Raw genomic sequence first — 18,080 nt, 5'->3', positions numbered from 1 at the left:
ACCAGGCTTGTGCAAAATTCCAGAACTGAATTGAAACTGGCTCTTAAATTCCAATTAAATTCTTGAATTTCACTTGCATTTCAATTGAGGTAGCAAACAGGAAGCAGAATTGCAATTCGAATTGTGCACAACCCTGACGCGTACCCCCATTTGAGAACCACTGAGCTAGAGGACCAAGGGCCGAGGAGAGAGCAAATAGATTAGTATTGGCCATGTTTGCTTCCAGATGGAGGTGACATGGTGAATGTCTGAGTCAGCATTGTTCATGAGCCTAACCCCCCCCCCCCCTTACCCCGTAAAACTGGCTGTATTAGTTGAATTGACGTGGAATGACCCTTTATTTATTTGATTGAAATATTTCCACTTATTATGACCGCCGCGCAGCGAAGCTGGCAAATTTTCCGTCAAGGAATCCCGGAACACTGAAAGACCGGGGTACACGAAACTTGGTGGGCATGTAGCCCCACATGGATAGCATGGAACCATCGTTTTTCGTTTTGATCTGTAGCCATCCCCCCCCCGTCCCCGCTGGACTGGACCCCCCGAAAAAAGGGTAGGGCAGACACAGTTTTCTGTGAATATCCCGAGAACCGTAGGGTTTAGGAGGACCACCTTTTTTTTGTATGTTGATCTTAAGGGGCCATGTCAACCCATTCCATAACCACTCATTTCATGTATAGTGCCACCTAGTTAAAAACAAAAAAGTAAAAATGAAGTGTTGTAATCGCAGGTATCTGTGACCTAACATGGTCAAAACTGCATGAAATTGGAAGTGTAGGATCATTATGACACCCTCTGAATGCACGCCAAGTTTCGTGGAATTTCGTTCATGGGGGGCCACACAATAAATTAATTTATGTTACTGTACACCAACTGGCCTGTAGGTGGCCAGACACAGTTTTCTGTGAATATCTCGAGAACCGCAGGGCCTAGGAGGACCACCTTTTTTTGTATGCTGGTCTTAAGGGGCCATGTCAACCCATCCCATTACCACTTATTTCATGTATAGCGCCACCTAGTTAAAAATTAAAAAGCAAAAGATTAGGTGTTTTAATCACAATATCTCTGGCTGACATGGCCAAAACTGCACGAAATTAAAAGTGTAGGATCATTATGACACCCTCCGAATGCATGCCAAGTTTCGTGGACTTTCGTTCATGGGGGGCCATACAATAAATGAATTTATGTGTACATTTAGTGACCGTACAGCAACAGAGTTTTCTGTGAATATCTTGAGAACCGTAGGGCCTAGGATGACCAATTTTTTTTTGCGTATGTTTGCCTCCAGGGGTCATGTTAACCCATTCCATATGCACACATGTGCATAAACAGATACACACGCACACACATACACAGTAATCATGTGTACATAATGTCATGTTTATTTTTTGTATTGATTTGTCTAGTTAAATGTTTTCTCTCTTTATGTACGTTATTTTTTTTTATAGTTTTCATGTTATTCTCTTAGTCCTTTTTACTGCTTTCAGGTCGGCTGATGTTGTTAACGTTTATCCATTGGGAGCTTGCTATGGCTAACGTTAGCTTTTGCTCTGGGCCTCTGAAATCCTTCCCATCCATCTGTGAGCCGGTGCTGCACTTCACTGTCTGGTCGAGGGGATTTCTAGGGACAGCAGCTGGAGCTACTCTGCGAAAGATCTGCCGAGGCCGCCGAGCTGTTTCTGACCTGTGAGCTGCCATGCCAACTGCCTGGAGTCTGGATTGAGCAGACTAACGTTAACGTTAACGTTGAAGAACTCTGCATTACGGACCAACAAACTGTCGCTGTAAAAAGTCCACCGAGTTGCTGATCTACAAGATCGGCCACGACTTCGGACTGTTATGCTTCTAGTGATCTCCAGACTAACAAGGCCTAACGTTAACGTTATCTCCAGACTGCCAGTGAGTGTAACTTTGCGGGCGTTGCATCGGTTACGGAGACAAAGCTGTGCGCAGTTTCACGCGAGTCATCATTGCCCTTGGACATTTTCAGCCGGTTGGAAATTAGACTAATTTTATTTTTAATTTTTATTTATTTTATCTATTAATTTGTATGTTGTCTGTCTTGTATGTCTTGGTGTCACGGGTACGCTGGCGACCACGCCGCTCCGTCCGGCATCTTTTGCGTTTGTTATTTCTTAAATGTAGTTCTATGTCTTGGTGTCACGGGTACGCTGGCGACTACGCTGCTCCGTCCGCTAGCTATTGTCTTTGTTAGTCTATGTGTCAATGACAATGTCTTATATGTGGAGCGCTTTGGGTTGCACTCTGTGCATGTTAAATGCGCTATACAAATAAAACTGACTTGACTTGACTTAATCATACATATGACACATACTCACACAGTAGACATATGTACGCATGCATACACATGCACACACACACAGGCACATACACAGGCACACACACAAGCACGCACACACCCACACACACATAAACATAAACATGTACACGCACACATGCACACAATTCAAGAATTTCTCAGAATTATGAACAGGCAAGATGGGGGTGGGGTTGTATAAAATGTATTTTACATGTGAAATCTATGAACTAATTATGTTTTGGTACTTGTTGTCTAGCACAGGGGTTCCCAAACTTTTCCACGACAAGGCCCCCCAAATACCACTAGGTTCTGGCCAAGGACCCCCTTGATGTGTTATTACCGTATTTTCCGGACTATAAGTCACAGTTTTTTTCATAGTTTGGCTGGTCCTGCGACTCAGGTGCAACATACTCTACTATTATTCCCAGTCATTATCATGGAAAATATAATGTTCAGATGTTCAGATATGCGACAAATTATTATAATGGCATTATATAACAACCCTCATAGTAATAGGTATAGGTAGGTATATTTTCCATTTTTCAAATGTTGCTTTTATTTTTCCTTCCAACTTGCTGAGGCCCCCCTGGCACTCCCCCCACGGCCCCCGGCCCCCACTTTGAAAACCACTGGTCTAGCAGATACCATGAGAATTGAGTGTGCATAATGCAAATCAGTGAGACAGTTAGAATCATATATGCCTTTCAGCGTGACTTATTTTTGTGGAAAAAATGTGCTGGACTGGGCGGCGGTCATATTTTGTACCGCTCTGCGGTACATCTAGTTATTTAATGATTGATCATGTCTATCTATCCAATGGACTGTTAGGACAATCAGTTTACCATCAAGATAAAAGTAAATTCACACCACAAGATTTCAATGAGATGTTATTCTAACATTGCATACATGTACTTGATTTTACCAGTTCCTGAATATTACATGTTATTTTGGTTACTTTTCTTTCCCCATTAAGTGATGCTTAGTGTTCTTCTCTGGTTGTACCAAGATAATGTAACACTTTGGAGCAAATAAGCACAGTAATAGGCCAAAACTGGATGCCAAAATGGCAAAAATCTCCACAGCTACGGTGAACTTTCCAGGCGAGCTAACATAGGCTGGGATAAAGGCTAACCAAACAGCACAGAAGATCAGCATGCTAAATGTGATGAACTTTGCCTCATTGAAGTTTCCAGGGAGCTTCCGGGCCAAGAAGGCCAGCACAAAACACAGACAGGCCAGAAGTCCAATATACCCCAGAACACACCAGAAAGCCAAATCAGAGCCCACGCTACACTCCAAAATAATTTTGGAGCGCTGGTACTGGGTATTTCTCGAGGGAAAAGGGGGAGCAGCAATGAGCCAGGCAGCACAGATTATCACCTGAACCAGAGTACAGGAGAAGATGATGACCCTCTGTTGCTTCGGCCCCAGCCACTTCATTATGTTGTTTCCAGGCCGAGTGGCTGTGAAAGCAGCAAGGACCACTAAGGTCTTGCCCAGGATGCATGAGATGCATAGGGAGAATGTGATACTGAAGGCAGTGTGGCGCAGCATGCAGGACCAGTCTGTAGGTTCTCCGATAAACACCAGTGCACACAGGAAACATAGAGTGAGAGACAATAGGATGAAGAAACTCAGTTCTGAGTTGTTCACACGGACAATGGGAGTGCTTCTGTAATAGAGGAATACTGCTAGAACAGAAATCGTGAGACAGGCACCTACAACTGCTATCACTGTCAAAGTCACTCCCATTGCATCGTGGGAAAGAAATTCAACAACCTTGGGTATGCAGTGAGTTCCCTTAGCATCTGACCAAAAGTCTTCAGGACAGGACATGCAGTCTATTGAATCTGTAGGGAGAGAAGAATATTAATTTAAAACATTAAAACGTTAAAAATGGTTGTTCAGGAGAAGTATAATATTTCATGATGGGGCCTCACCTGTCTCATTGCTAATCTTGCCACTGTCACATGGTACACAGTCAAAGCAGCACAGAGGCTCCCCAGAACGGACAGCCTTCCGGGATCCTGGAGGGCAGCTGTCGCTACACACAGACACCAGCACCTGTTTGTCACAAAGCGCAGGGAATCACTCTTATTTCAGACATCAAGTGCAGTGATATTCTAAATGATATGGAGGGTATGATATCCTGTCGTTTATTACAGTTGCACAATCTTCAAAGAGATTTCTTGGCCTAAGTTTGTGCAGCCATTTACACCCATTACAGCCATTTTTTGTTACACTCACCTCCTCTCTACCCTAAAGAACTTGAAAAGATGGCATCTCATGTATTCAAAAACACACTGTGAGCAGCTTGCCTTGCTCTGATGGCCTGTCCACATGATCATTTTGTCCTGTATGAGCAGCTCTCTCCCAGCTTCCTTTGCACCGTCAAACAGTCCGACATTAATGAATTCAATGTTCCCTTCATGGCCTCTCTGCCAGTTAATAAGGTCATATGATGGAATTGAATCCCCCTTTTCATCAAAGTTTACTTCTTCTCCTGATATGGTGAAGGATACGTCTTGAAGGTAGTGCTGAAGCTTTACATTATTTAAAAAAAAAAACACATAAAATCACACAATATGTACCAATGTTGAAGAAAATAAAGATTTTGATTTTCCTTCATATGTTTCTGCTACCAACCAATACCTGTTTATTGGCTGTGCACAGGGATTTCTAATTAATAAATCAATTGGGTCAGTAATACCTGCCATGGATAGATGTTGTTGATGTCTGCACATGAAGAATTTTTGAATGGCCCCTGTCCAGATTTACAGTGCATGAGGTTGTGCATGGAATGAGCAATAGCATATACACCTTTGTACACATTGTAGGAAATGCGAGGGCTTGAAGTATTCATATAGGCAGAGTGCTGCTCTAGCAGAGTCTCATGCCCTGTACAGGGTGGCAATTGGGTTTTTCCAGTTGTGTTATTGGGAGAACAGCCATAGAGAGTCTCCCATAGCTCCTGTACAAGGGCATTAGAGGGGTAATGCCATGGGTCCACTGTCATCAGGTAATCTCTAAGACCTGGGATTTGGCCTTTTCGTATCCCAAAGCCAATCGTGCCCCCCAGGAAAGGGTAGTATTCACTCCCAGTGAAAACAGAGGAAGTCACCCACGCCTCACTGGCAATCCACTGGATCCCTGTGACATTCTGCTCCATGTAGTCTCTCAGGAAAGGGGTGAGCTCACCCTCAGCAGAAAAGACCACCACTACCCGAGCGCTTGAGGTCTGCATGACATTAATGATTTTGAGGGCTCTCTGCCGGTCATACAACAGAGGAATCATCTCCTGGTAGGCAACACAGACACCTGTGCCCATCAGCTCTCTCAGGAGGCCCTGCAGGGCAAAGCGGCCATACTCATGGTCCCCTCGCACCACACCTACCCACGTCCAGTTGAAGTGCTGCAGGAGCTGGGCGATGGCTTTAACCTGGTAGTCATCACTGGGAATTACTCTGAAAAAGGTGGGGAACTCCCTTCTGTCACTGAGACAGGCACAAGAGGAAAAGTAGCTGATCTGAAAGACAGATAATTTCACGTTTTCCTTATTTTGCTGTTAATTCTTTTCAGTCATTACACAATGTACATTACACACTAGAAACTTCCCAATGCTTTAAGAATATGAAACAAATCAGTGTTAGTATTATTTTTATAATATAGCTTCAACCAACACATTGTTTTCACATCTTCACAAAGTAAACATTTTTGTCAAATCTTCACAGAGTAAAAATACCATTGGTATCCTAAAAGGTTGAAGAATCCTGGACACCACTATTGACTGAGCAGACCCTGACTCTCCAATAACAGCTATTAATGGACCAGAACCAGAGCACAGTGGGCTACTGACTTCACTGGGTCCATTTAGTATAGCCAAAGCTGCCCGCTGACCAGTTAAAGGGTATGCACAGGAGTCAAAAATCTTATAGCCCAGTGTGTGGTTAGGTAGTAAATCTTTGCTGTTGTTAATCTCCTCCACAGCCAGCCTCATGGTTAAGGCCCAGCGGAAGGCACGTGGGTCAAACCTGCATACAGAGAAAAATATGTCACCGAGTATGAATGGATCTCTATTGCAGCAAACAAAACAAAAAAAAACATATGTATGGTAGTAGTGGACTAGGTCCAGTCAAGCCATTTTATCTGTGAAAAACAAAATATATTACAATATGACTATTTACAAACAAACTTGCATGTTTTATGTTTTATAAATTAGAATATTTGACTCTCACTCACCCATTACATTGTATCGGTGGCGGTTTGTAGGTAGAGTTTAGGTCTGGCATCTCCATATTGTAATGCAAAGGAAATATGCCTCCAATAATAAAATCTCCATCAGCTTTAAAGCCAGCCTCAAAATGTGCCTGCAGAGCACATGGTGTTTCCAGTGCCAAGGCAGGAATAAGAAGAACAGAGAGATGGTGGACCAAGGAGCATAGGAGACGGGGAGTCATCCTCTGACAACACTGGTGTCTCTCATGGAGTGGGAAGGGAGACACAAGTGCTGTTTTATAACCGCAGTACTCAACACAGTTGTCCACCTTTCAGTTCACCTGGAATAACGTTGCTTTGACCAAAATGACATCATCATAAAAACAATCCCCAAGGACGTATGGCATTCGATATCCAAGCTACACATATATCTGATAATTTACGTATACCAAAAGGGGTTCATTAATCCTCCTGTGTACCTGTGATTTGTCACTTAAAATGAGTAAATGTTATGAAATAAAATAAATATATTTGTTGTTTTAAAATTTTGATAGATAGATAGATAGATAGATAGATAGATAGAAACTTTATTTATTCCAAAGTGAAATTCTAGGTATAATTTAGGTAAGGACATTTTGATAGGACACAAACCGCCAAAAATACTCTTCTTGAAATGATGTTGATATTAAGAATTTCTTTCAGTGTTGAGCACACGGTATCAATTCTTTCTGCTCTGAAATGTATATTCCATATTTAGGGCCTGAGCACAGGAGATGCAAAGCCCTATTGTTACTGTAAGGATTATTATAGTTGCCGGTCTCCTGCCGTGCTTCGCTTTTCCTTCCCCTTCGCTTTTTTTGCGGTGGCTCCTAAGATTTGGCATAGTGCCACCAACTGGCAACAGAAATAATGGGTATTGCACTGATGTCACATGATCAATTTGGATGCACCTCTCATAGGCTGTTCATCTGATTCATGTCAAATGTGGTATACATGTCAAGATGTTACTGATATTATATTGTGCCAATATTTTTGATATGTTGTAATATGCTGAAATGGAGATGAGATGAATTTAAATCAATTGTCATAGATAACAGTCAGTGACAAAACCTTGGCCCTGGGTGTGGCTCAGGAACTCCACAGCGCCCCCTTGTGTCACTGAGTCTTGTGCCTACCATATACAGTAGCTTCAGCTACACGCACAAAATTTGGGAGGTGTGTGTAACTCCTCAAGACGGACAACTTTCCCATGTACACTGCATTAGCCACACCCAATAGGAAGTGAGGTAATTGGGATTTTGTACATTGTGACATGATCAATTTTGAAGCACTTCTTCAAGACAATTTATCAGATTCATATCAAAGTTGGTATACATGATGTCAAGATGTTATGATATGATATGATATGATATCTTATGTTGAAGTGGCGATACAATGAATTTTAATATTTCACCCCATAAACACAAACACATTGTGTCACAAATTCGCCATACATTGCTTGACATGACTGAAATATCAGTTTATTGTGTGCATGTCTGGCATAGGGCCACAATCTGGCAACAGATAGAATAGCTATTTCACTGGTCTTACCATTCCTAGTTGTTTTATCAGACTCATTTCACTTTTGGTGTATAAAAAGTCTATAGCTGGGTATAGTTTGGGTTTTATTTGATACTGGTGCTAAATTAATACTTTTAAAACGGTGCCAGTGCCAAAACGGTGCCTGAACCGGTATTTTGTTTTTATAATGAAATGGCCAAACCAATTGTCGAAAGCATGAGTTGATTTATTTTTAATGATAAAACAAATTTGAACATTAAATTGAACTATATATTCAATTTATTATCAATATATTCAATTTATTATCACTATATATTCAATTTATTATCGGTAGTTTCATTGCTTCTAGACATAATTCTAATTGCAGGTACACTCTAAAAAATGGTTAAAAATAACCCAAATATAACCCAGGCGCTGGTTAACTATTGGACCAACACCACATTGAGTTATCCTAACCCAATGGTCTGGGTACATTATTAAACCCAGCAGATTGGGTATGATTCTAACCCAAAACGCTGGGTTATATCAACACAACGTTAGTTAAATTGGTACAATAGACTGGGTAAATGTAACCAATGTGCTGGGTTATAACTATATAAATGTTGAGTACAATTCACACAGTATATTGGGTATAGATTCAACCCAAACCACTGGGTTACATCAACAGAACTGCTAGTTAAAATTACCAGTTGTCGGGTTTTCCAAACCCAGTATTTGGGTTGCATTGAGAGAAAAGGGGCAACAATAGCCATGCAATGAAATAAAACAGTTCGACATAATTATTTATTTGACAGTTTACTTTATTTTTGAACGGATAGCCTACTCTAAAAGAAGCATGCAAGTTACTTCCATGAAGGCAGCTAGATTCCACGGTCCATTTGGGGATCAGCCCTGTCAATCAAAGAAAGAAAAAGAGTGAATTAATCACTGTTATTTACAGAACTTTGTATCAAGACTTTCAGAACCATTATCAGTGAATGATGTTGACAAATATTAAAAATCCCCCATGAGACAAAATATTAGCGCAACACACTCGGAAACCATGAGCACCTCATGGAGCTGTTTAACAGCAGAGTGACAAACATACGTTCAGTAATGTTAACGTTAGTGGCAGTGATACCTTTAGCTAGCTCATGTTAACACATTCAGTTAGTTAAGTCCAAGTTGTGTGTAACGTTAATGTTACCACCAAAACCACCCAGTAAGTTACATGGCTAATATGATGCCACCCTGAATAAATTAGGGTAATATGTTGTTTGGCTTGATGATTACCGTAGGCTACGTGTGAAGTGACTACTTCGACTGTATACATTAGCTGACACACATGCTGCACTACCACGAAGCATATTTAATTATGACCGCCGCTAGCGAAGCGGTCATATAATGATTGTCAATTTTTTTTTTTTTTTCCCCCGTCATCTACTCTCTGAATGTGCACCGAAACACCGGTGCACATGAAATTTGGTGGGTATGTAGCCCCACTAGACTTTTACTGAAAAATTTAGTTTCGTCCCAGGGGGCCACTCCCCCCCCGTGCTGGGCCCCCCGAACCGCGAAAAAAGCAGTTTTTCCTAAATAACTACCTGAACCGTGGCACTGAGGATTAAGAATCTTTTATGGTATGTTGGTCTCAAGGGCCCACATCAACCTGGCCCATAATCACTCATTTGTGATTTGCACCCCCCCGGTAAAAAATGAAAATGCAATATCATTCTGCTTTAATCGCCCCTATCTTCAGTTAAGATGTTCATAACTGCACCAAATTTTATGTGTATGATTGACCTGGCATTCTCTGGGGGTATGCCAAGTTTCGTAGAATTTCATCCATAAAAAATGTAGGTTATGTGTACATTTAGTGACTGTACACTCATTGGCCTGTAGATGGCGGTGCACACATATACACATGCACACACACACAGGCACGCACATATATCGGTATTAGAATGGCCGATACATAATTACAAATTCAGTAGGATTAAAAGAAAGCCAAATATTTATCATCATCATCATCATGGCTGCATTTCCAGTATTGGCGATAGGTAATAGATACAAGGACTGTAGTTTACCGCAGAGAACGTCTAATAAGTATAGGACGATGTTCACATGAGATGTAATTTCCATTTCTTCTTGAAGCCGAAATAAATCTGAGAATGTTTATCGGACATGCTTGGTTTTTACTGTAGGTACGTTAATCTTAGGTACAATAATGTTACCGTTAGCGTTGGTTGAGTGATGGAGGCCAATTTGATTGCATTTGTAGAAAACTATAAATGCGCTTATACCAAGCAAATTGATAGCAGCACTGTAATTATATCTTTCGACTGTCATTTGTTGCACGTGCTACAAAAATCATTCTGTGCAATGGAAGATTTACCAACGTTACACCGGTCTGATACAGTTTTGCCTATACTGTACATGCGTGAGACTGAGACGCCTGTTTATTTGTTTTAAGTGCATGCAGGGTGTGAGAAGGGAATCGATGTGCTTTGATTCCAGCTTGGTATTTGTAGTCTGTGAGATTAAAAAGCACGTGTGTGTGAAGTATCCAAACAATGACACCTTCATTTCATTATGGCTGCTTTAGCAACACACCTTAAGCTACTGTGTAGTGGGTCCCATTTAGAAGTGGCTACTTCATTTGCGCTTTTCTTGACTCATGGAGCTGCGTGAATTTTATTACAACTTTTCGCCACGACATGGCAGTTTAAGTCCGCTTGATACGAGGAGATTTTATTTGTGTCGCCAGCATAGCCTATTGACAATTTATGTTGTAAATAGGCCTACCTTATAGGCCTACCTGTAGCTTAGGGAAGCTAACAGCTTTCTATTAGGATCTAGTTTGTTAGTTACAGTTTTGTCATAACTCCCTGATGCATTTTTTCAAAAACAAATGACCTTTGTTTTTGATAGCTGTTGAAAACGGCATGGAACTGACAGAGATGTTTTTGTTTATTAAAAAATAAATAAAAATATAACATTATGCTGATACCTTTTGCTTTTCCCAAATACAATGTAGCCTACAGCAGGGCTTCCCAAACTTTTCCACGACAAGGCCCCCCAAATACCACTAGGTTCTGGCCAAGGACCCCCGTGACCATCAAGAAAACTACGGCAAATGTAAAAATACATTAAGCTAATCCTAATAATTATTTTAGCCACAAACACTTCGCGATGGAGCATACAGTGTGTAAAAATTGTATTTGGGGCTGTCTTCTATATGAGAGCTATCACTTTACTATTATTCCCAGTCATTATTATGGAAAATATAATGTTCAGATATGCGACACATTATTATAATGGCATTGTATAACAACCCTCATAGTAATAGGTATATTTTACATTTTTCAAATGTATTTATTTGTTGCTTTTATTTTTCCTTCCAAGTTGCTGAGGCCCCCCTGGCACCCCCTTGCGGCCCCCCAGGGGGCCCCGGCCCCCACTTTGAAAACCACTGGCCTACAGGTTTAAGTTACCTTTCATCAATCTAGTTGCAATCCAGATTTTAAAGGTTTTATAACAATGCTACAACTTCTTTGGCTATTCTACAATCTATTCACCTTTTCAGCGCCAGTAGGCTACTTTCTGTGCAGCCGCACACACACAGGCATGCCAAACAAGCATACACAAAAGTTTCAAGAGTGGGGGATGGAGTAAAAGATGGAGACAAATTGATTAGTGTGAGTTATTTTCGCGGAACGGATGTACAGGACTGAGCGGCGGTCATATTTTGTACCGCTATGCGGTACATCTAGTTAACGTTAGCACACCAACCGTCTGCTAACGTTAACCTAGCCAGCTGTTGGTATGAAAATTTTAGTTCGTTGTAAAAGTTTGTTTTGTTTCTGTTCAGCAGTTCATACCCAGTGAACACAGAACTATGTTTTTAAGAGTCTGTCTTTGTGAGCAGTAACTGTAAGTTAATGTTAGTTAACGTTAGCTGGCTTGAATGACACAATTCTTAACCAGCTTGAGGCTGAACGAAATTGGCAGGCAAATCCATATCACGAAGGTTATCTCTGGGTGGACTTTTAAAATCCGTCTGAATAAAAAAAAAAAAAGTTAAAAGCAGACACATACCTTCCAAAATCGCCTGATTTCCATTGCATGTTGACAGCTGCTGGACTGCATGGACGGTTGAAAGAATAACGATTTCCCCGAACTCTCAAATAACTATGCAGCTGTGTTAAAGTTACCCTGGTGCTGGGTAGTGACTAATGTCAGGTGGGGGAGAGGAGGGGCGCTGTCCTAAACTATCAACTCAACAAGCTGGGTTACAGAAAATAACCCAACATGAGTAAAAACAACCCCACACAATGACCCAACAGTTTCAACCCAGCGTTTGGGTTGAGAAAATAACCCAGTATTTTTTAGAGTGTGGCTTGTCATAAGTTTAAACGTTAAAACAGCTGACCATGGATGCACACACAATGGCAAGTAGCCTAATCAATCGCACCTCTGCTTTCAAGTTTATCCAGTGCAGATGACTTGCCATATCTTTAAAAAAACGACTTGCCATGGAACCGTCAGATCATGGACAACGGCAATTGCAAGTAGCTTAATCTACGGAGTCTGCGTTCAAGTTCAATGTGTTTCTAAATGCTTCAAGTCTTCCTCGTTAAAATGCAATCATTATTTAGCACGAAAGATTAATGTAATTATGTAGGCCTAGTTCAGACGTTATCAGAACTTACTGTAAAACAAAGTTTTCACATTACGACTTTGCTGATAACATTTCAAATAGATTAGGCCAGTTAGCGCATTACCAAGGTTTTTGAGTAAACTAGACTGTTGATGTTGTTTCATAGCCATTTGCTTGTGTGTAGTGGGCTTTGTTGGTTGGTTGCCACCGGGATGTAGAGCTAGAGTTCAGTAGGGTGACAGCCACAGGGAAGAAGCTTCCTCTTAACTTGCTGGTACGGGTGTGGAGAGACCTGTAACAGTCTTTGATGATGCTATGCAGCTTATGCAAGCGCTTGCCCTGGATGGCCCGGAGGGGAGTGAGGAACAGTTGATGCACTTTGGGCACTTTTCACCACCCTCTGCAGTGCTTTCTGGTCGGAGGCAGAGCAGTTGCCATACCAGACTGTGACACAGTTGGTGAGTCTTGTGTATGACACTATTATACACACATTCAACCTTTATACCACATTCGGTAATGAAGACCAGGCGAATGGTTTAACGTAAGCTTTCTTTTTACTAACTGCAATCAGTCACACTGCTACATTCTCAATGCGCATGTCTCAATCACATCAACGCCACCAATGCGCAGCAACCATACCAGCATAAAATACCATAAAACCACATACACAACAGTGAGGATGCTCTCGATGATGCAGCAGTAGAAGTTCACCAGGATCTGTGGAGACAGGTGGACTGTCTTTAGTCTCCTCTGGAAGAAGAGACGCTGGTGAGCCTTCTTGATCAGGTAGAGGTGTTGAGGGTCCAAGAGAGGTCCTCAGAGATGTGGACACCCAGAAACTTGAAGCTGGTGACATGCTCCACCTCAGTCCCGTTGATGAGAATGGGGGTGTGTGTGCTAGCTCCCTTTAGGCCGTCTCATCATTGTTGCTGATTAAGATAGATGAGACCAATCACCGTAGTGTTAGAGCCATGTACAGGTGTCAGAACTGGCTGTTCAATCGGCCGCTCCTCCGCTCAAATTCATCTCAGGTCGCTCTTCTCAATTTGGCTCCCCGCTCCACTTAAAAATCCTCCCATTCCAGTAAAATGGTTCCACGCTCGCTCCAATTTAAAAGAGGGAGAAATAATCTTCAAGCCGAATTGTCACCTTAACAGAAAACTTAAATCCTTACGAACGAAGAGCAACGGCAATATATTTCACTCAAAGACCATTTATTTTAAAACATATCAACTAGCTCACATAAATCCTCAAATTATGGCTGAGCTGCAATGCCTCAAGTCGCGGCAACAATTGTGTTTAAATGTAGTAGGCCTACTGCTTCAGCCTCTGGCAAGCTCAGAAGGGGGCGGCAAGTGACTGAGCTTGAGAGCGAAGTGTTGATGTAGGACAACGACTTTTCATTGGCAACAGTATAAAATGTTTCATTGAGTTAAAACAACAAATCAAACAATCAACACGGTTCCTTGCAGTCAATAAACGGTTTCGAATCAATAAACCGAATATGCCTGTGTCTTAGCCTAAATCTTTTCAATCTATTGAAATAAACCGAAAAAGGCCATATTCGGCTTACAAATAAACTGTTTGCACACCCTAGCAAATGCCTGCTTTAAATGGAATATCGGGTCATGAAAACACCTTAAATGCTCCCAGGAGGAAGAGTGTTGTAGGTCTGCGCATGCTCAATTTGCACAGAATTAGGATAAAATAAACCAATAGTCTCTCACGCACTTTCCCCTAGGGGCAGCCGTGGCCTACTGGTTAGCGCTTCGGACTTGTAACCGGAGGGTTGCCAGTTCACGGATTGGGATAAATGCAGAGACCAAATTTTCCTCACGGGATCAAAAGAGTATATATACTTATACTTAATCATGGCGAAACAACGCACACACTTTTGGAAAGACCAGGAGACAAACTTATGTCTTGCAATCATGCAAATGTCATGGAGTTCATCGACAGGAGAAAATTACATAATAGCGATGTTTTTAAAAAGATTTGTAAAAAACTTAATGAGGCTGGCTATCGACGTAGGCCTACGCCTGAACAAGTGAAATACAGGTGGAAGACCCTGAAGACGTTGTATTCAGCCAAAAGAGGGAATTCCACCAGCGGAGATTTACGTCATGACGTTGGGAGATTTGTAGGCTGCGTCGCTGACTTATTCGGAATAATGTTGATTGCTAATCAGGAATATGCTCAAAATGTGAGATTCTACTTGTAAACAGGTTAAACGGAATATTGACATAAATGGAATTTGGGCAATAAACTGATTCAAAACGGCTTATTCCCAGCAGGAAAACGTGCTGAATGTCTTCTAGTGCTAATGGACTGCTAGCCCTACTGGTAGCCTAGGCAATTATTACCCTGGCTTGTGTTTGGGGGCCGGCCGTTATTTGTCTGAAACGACCACGGCCCCGGCTATAAATAGAATCCCGGCCATAATTTGAGAATTTATGGTAGTTGTTTTGTAGTACACTTGTATGACTTGTAGTTTCCAAAATATTTAGCGAACTCCATCCCTATCATCAATGAGCTTACAATGCCCAATTTTTGTATTTTAACAGTCTTAGTTTTATTAGGAAGAAATTAATTCTGAGTGGATTTGGACATGCTCGTGACAGACTTGTGACTTGTGGTGTGAGCAGTATCGGACCGAAATCGGAGCGGAACAGAGCGGCCTCTAAATTAAAAAGCGTTCCACGCTCCAATCAAATTCCATTGGACGGAAGTCATTAAGGACATGAGTGTTTCCAAAGGATAAAACTTGCAAAAACAAATAGCACACACCATCAGATATGTGTATTTGACAGTGCATTGTTGAATTCTGAAATGTCATGTCCTGTCCTTGGACCTGTCATAGCTGCATTTCCTTTTGAGGGGTTCATCATTATATAGATTGATATATAATATTTTCATAGCAATAAATTCAGTGTCAGTTTATACATCTACAATTTCCTTCCCCATTTTTTAGTTTAATACATTTGTGTGCACACTGCGCAATATTTCTTACAGTATAGTAGTCTACATACATTTAGGGGTTGAGAATTGATTACACATTGCCCGTATTTTGGTTCATTCTTGCATAAACAAACAACAACAATGACAAAACAACATCCTCCATGCACCAACCTATACCAGGCATCTGTTTAGAGTCAGTGCCACATGGTATAGATATATGGATAGAAGTATTTCAATAGCAATAACTTAAGTAAATGTAGAAGTCGTAGTGTTTCCCTCTTTTAATACATTTTAGTGAACATGTTCATAATGTATATGCATACATGTTCAGGTAGAGAAATTATGGAACTAAGCTAGAATGACCAGCAGAGGACAGTCTTACAACACATTTGCTAAAATCCTGTTTGGAATGCCCAGCTGCACAGACCAGAAGCATATATGTCTAAATGCTCATCCCAACCACATAATAGTCCAAATACTGTATATTTGAAATTATTTTATTTGGATAGCCCCTTGAGATGTATCATCTCGTTTTCGAGGGGGTCCAGGACAAAATACAGTAGAAACAAGACACACATATAGACACAATACATAACAGAAAAACAGAACATAACAAGACAATCAACACAATAAGAAACTCAAAACAAACAACAAAAACACACAGAGCCTACAAATACAGCATAATAAGTAACAGGGAATAATGAAGATTCAGAGTATATCCAAGCGTTACTGTAAATAAAAATGAGAAAAATGAAGAGAATAGAAAGATTGAGTGGATCAGTAGCTAAAAAAAAAAAAATCAAGTGGTTCAGTAGCTAGAGAAGTATGAGAAAATAGTTAAAGTCTACATGTACAGTTAGTATGAAAATGAGTTGCCAAGGCATGTTTGAACAGTCTGAAAGATGAGATGGAGCGAACATTTGCTGGTAAGTTATTCCAGTCAGCAGGTGCTTTAAACATGAATGCTCTTTTGGACGTGGATTTAGAGACATTAGGTACTGAGAAGAAAAGATGTACAGTGTGTCTTAAATAATGAGTGGAGGAAAAAGGAACTAAGAGCTGTTTTAAATAAGAAGGATAGTTGAAGTGAACACATTTAAAGATAAATTGCAACCAGTGAATCTGTCTTCTTATATGTGGTGTGGGTAAATCAAGAAGTTCATACATTGTACAGTGGTGAGTTGTGAGTGAGCAGTTAAGAATAAATCTACATAATCTATTATAAATTATCGTAAGAGGAGCAAGAGTAGTATTAGAAGCAATGCAGTACACAGAATCAGCATAATCCAAGATTGGCAATATAAGTTGAAGAGCAATCTTTTTTCTGACCTTAAATGGGAAACATTTTCTAGAACGGTAAAGGAGACCAAGACTGTAATTTAATTTATGTACAATGTGATTAATATGGCAGTCAAAAGAAAGCTCAGAATCAAGATATACGCCCAGATATTTAATATAGTTAACTTTCTGCAGAGTAGTGCCATCCAAACAGGAAATACGACATGAATTATTAGTTTTGCATTTGGATTTAATATTCTGTCGAGTGCCAAAAATCATAGTATGTGATTTGATTTTATTGAGGAGTAACTTATTAGCTGCAAGCCAATGTTGTAAGCTAATAAAATCATACTGTAAATCTGCTTCAATCTGTACTAAATTTGTATGTGAGGTGTATATGACCGTGTCATCAGCATAAAGCTGAACAGAGCACTTACAAATAGAAGGGAGATCATTAATAAATATGGAGAAAAGAAGTGGACCAAGTGTTGATCCTTGAGGCACACCACACTGCAGAGTTACTGTGTCAGATTTTATTCCATTAATAGCCACACATTGTTTTCTATTGTGAAGGTATGAATTGAACCAAAGTAATGCAGTGCGTGACAGGCCAATGGTATGGAGTTTATCTAGGAGAATGTAATGATTAACCAAATCAAAAGCCTTTGTCAAATCAATAAAAATTGCACCAGTTAGATCAGAAGTATTCGAAGCAGTAAGAATGTCATTTGTTAATTTTAGTAGGGCAGTAGTTGTAGAGTGATTTGACCGAAAGCCGGACTGAGAAGGTGACAGGATATTATTTTCATTAAGATAGCATGACAGTTGGTTATAAATTAGTTTTTCAAACACTTTAACAACAGCACAGATTATAGAAATTGGTCTATAGTTGTTCAAATCTAGTACATTGCCTCCTTTATGTATGGGAGTAATGCGTGAACATTTCCAAATGTTAGGTAATTCATAGGTGGACAGCGACATATTGAAAAGATCACATAAAGGATACATAAGTACATGAGATGAAAGTTTTAAGTATCTGGCTTCAATACCATCCAACCCAGGACCACTACTCATTTTGAGATCATTTAAGGCATTCTGTACTTCCAAGGG

The 18,080-nt window shown here is 40.6% G+C and overlaps 1 protein-coding gene across 1 annotated transcript; it reads right to left on the bottom strand.

Moving 5' to 3' along the window:
• Nucleotides 1-3,271: 3,271 nt before the first annotated feature.
• olfcv3 (olfactory receptor C family, v3) lies at nucleotides 3,272-9,407 on the bottom strand. Its single transcript, XM_076281476.1, has 7 exons — nucleotides 9,393-9,407; nucleotides 6,560-6,780; nucleotides 6,063-6,351; nucleotides 5,031-5,846; nucleotides 4,639-4,863; nucleotides 4,261-4,384; nucleotides 3,272-4,170 (listed from the first exon to the last, which is right to left on the bottom strand). The coding sequence occupies exons 1-7, from the start codon at nucleotides 9,405-9,407 to the stop codon at nucleotides 3,272-3,274; spliced, it is 2,589 nt and encodes an 862-aa protein (XP_076137591.1).
• Nucleotides 9,408-18,080: the final 8,673 nt, after the last annotated feature.

Source organism: Alosa pseudoharengus, unplaced genomic scaffold, assembly GCF_046254945.1.
Source record: "Alosa pseudoharengus isolate Yale_2024_CS ecotype anadromous, Long Island Sound unplaced genomic scaffold, YU_APseudo_1.1 YU_APseudo_1.1_scf_13, whole genome shotgun sequence".
Classification (NCBI taxonomy): domain Eukaryota; kingdom Metazoa; phylum Chordata; class Actinopteri; order Clupeiformes; family Clupeidae; genus Alosa; species Alosa pseudoharengus.
Note: the sequence above shows the minus strand (reverse complement) of the source record. Positions and strands in the feature narration are given on the sequence as shown.

What these genes read in the sequence shown, in the direction of transcription:
- olfcv3 (XM_076281476.1), bottom strand. An exon ending in GGACAGGCCATCAGAGCAAG is followed by an intron (nt 4,385 to 4,638) that starts GCAAGCTGCTCA and finishes TGTGACAAACAG; the next exon opens with GTGCTGGTGTCTGTGTGTAG. An exon ending in CAAGATTAGCAATGAGACAG is followed by an intron (nt 4,171 to 4,260) that starts GTGAGGCCCCAT and finishes CTCTCCCTACAG; the next exon opens with ATTCAATAGACTGCATGTCC.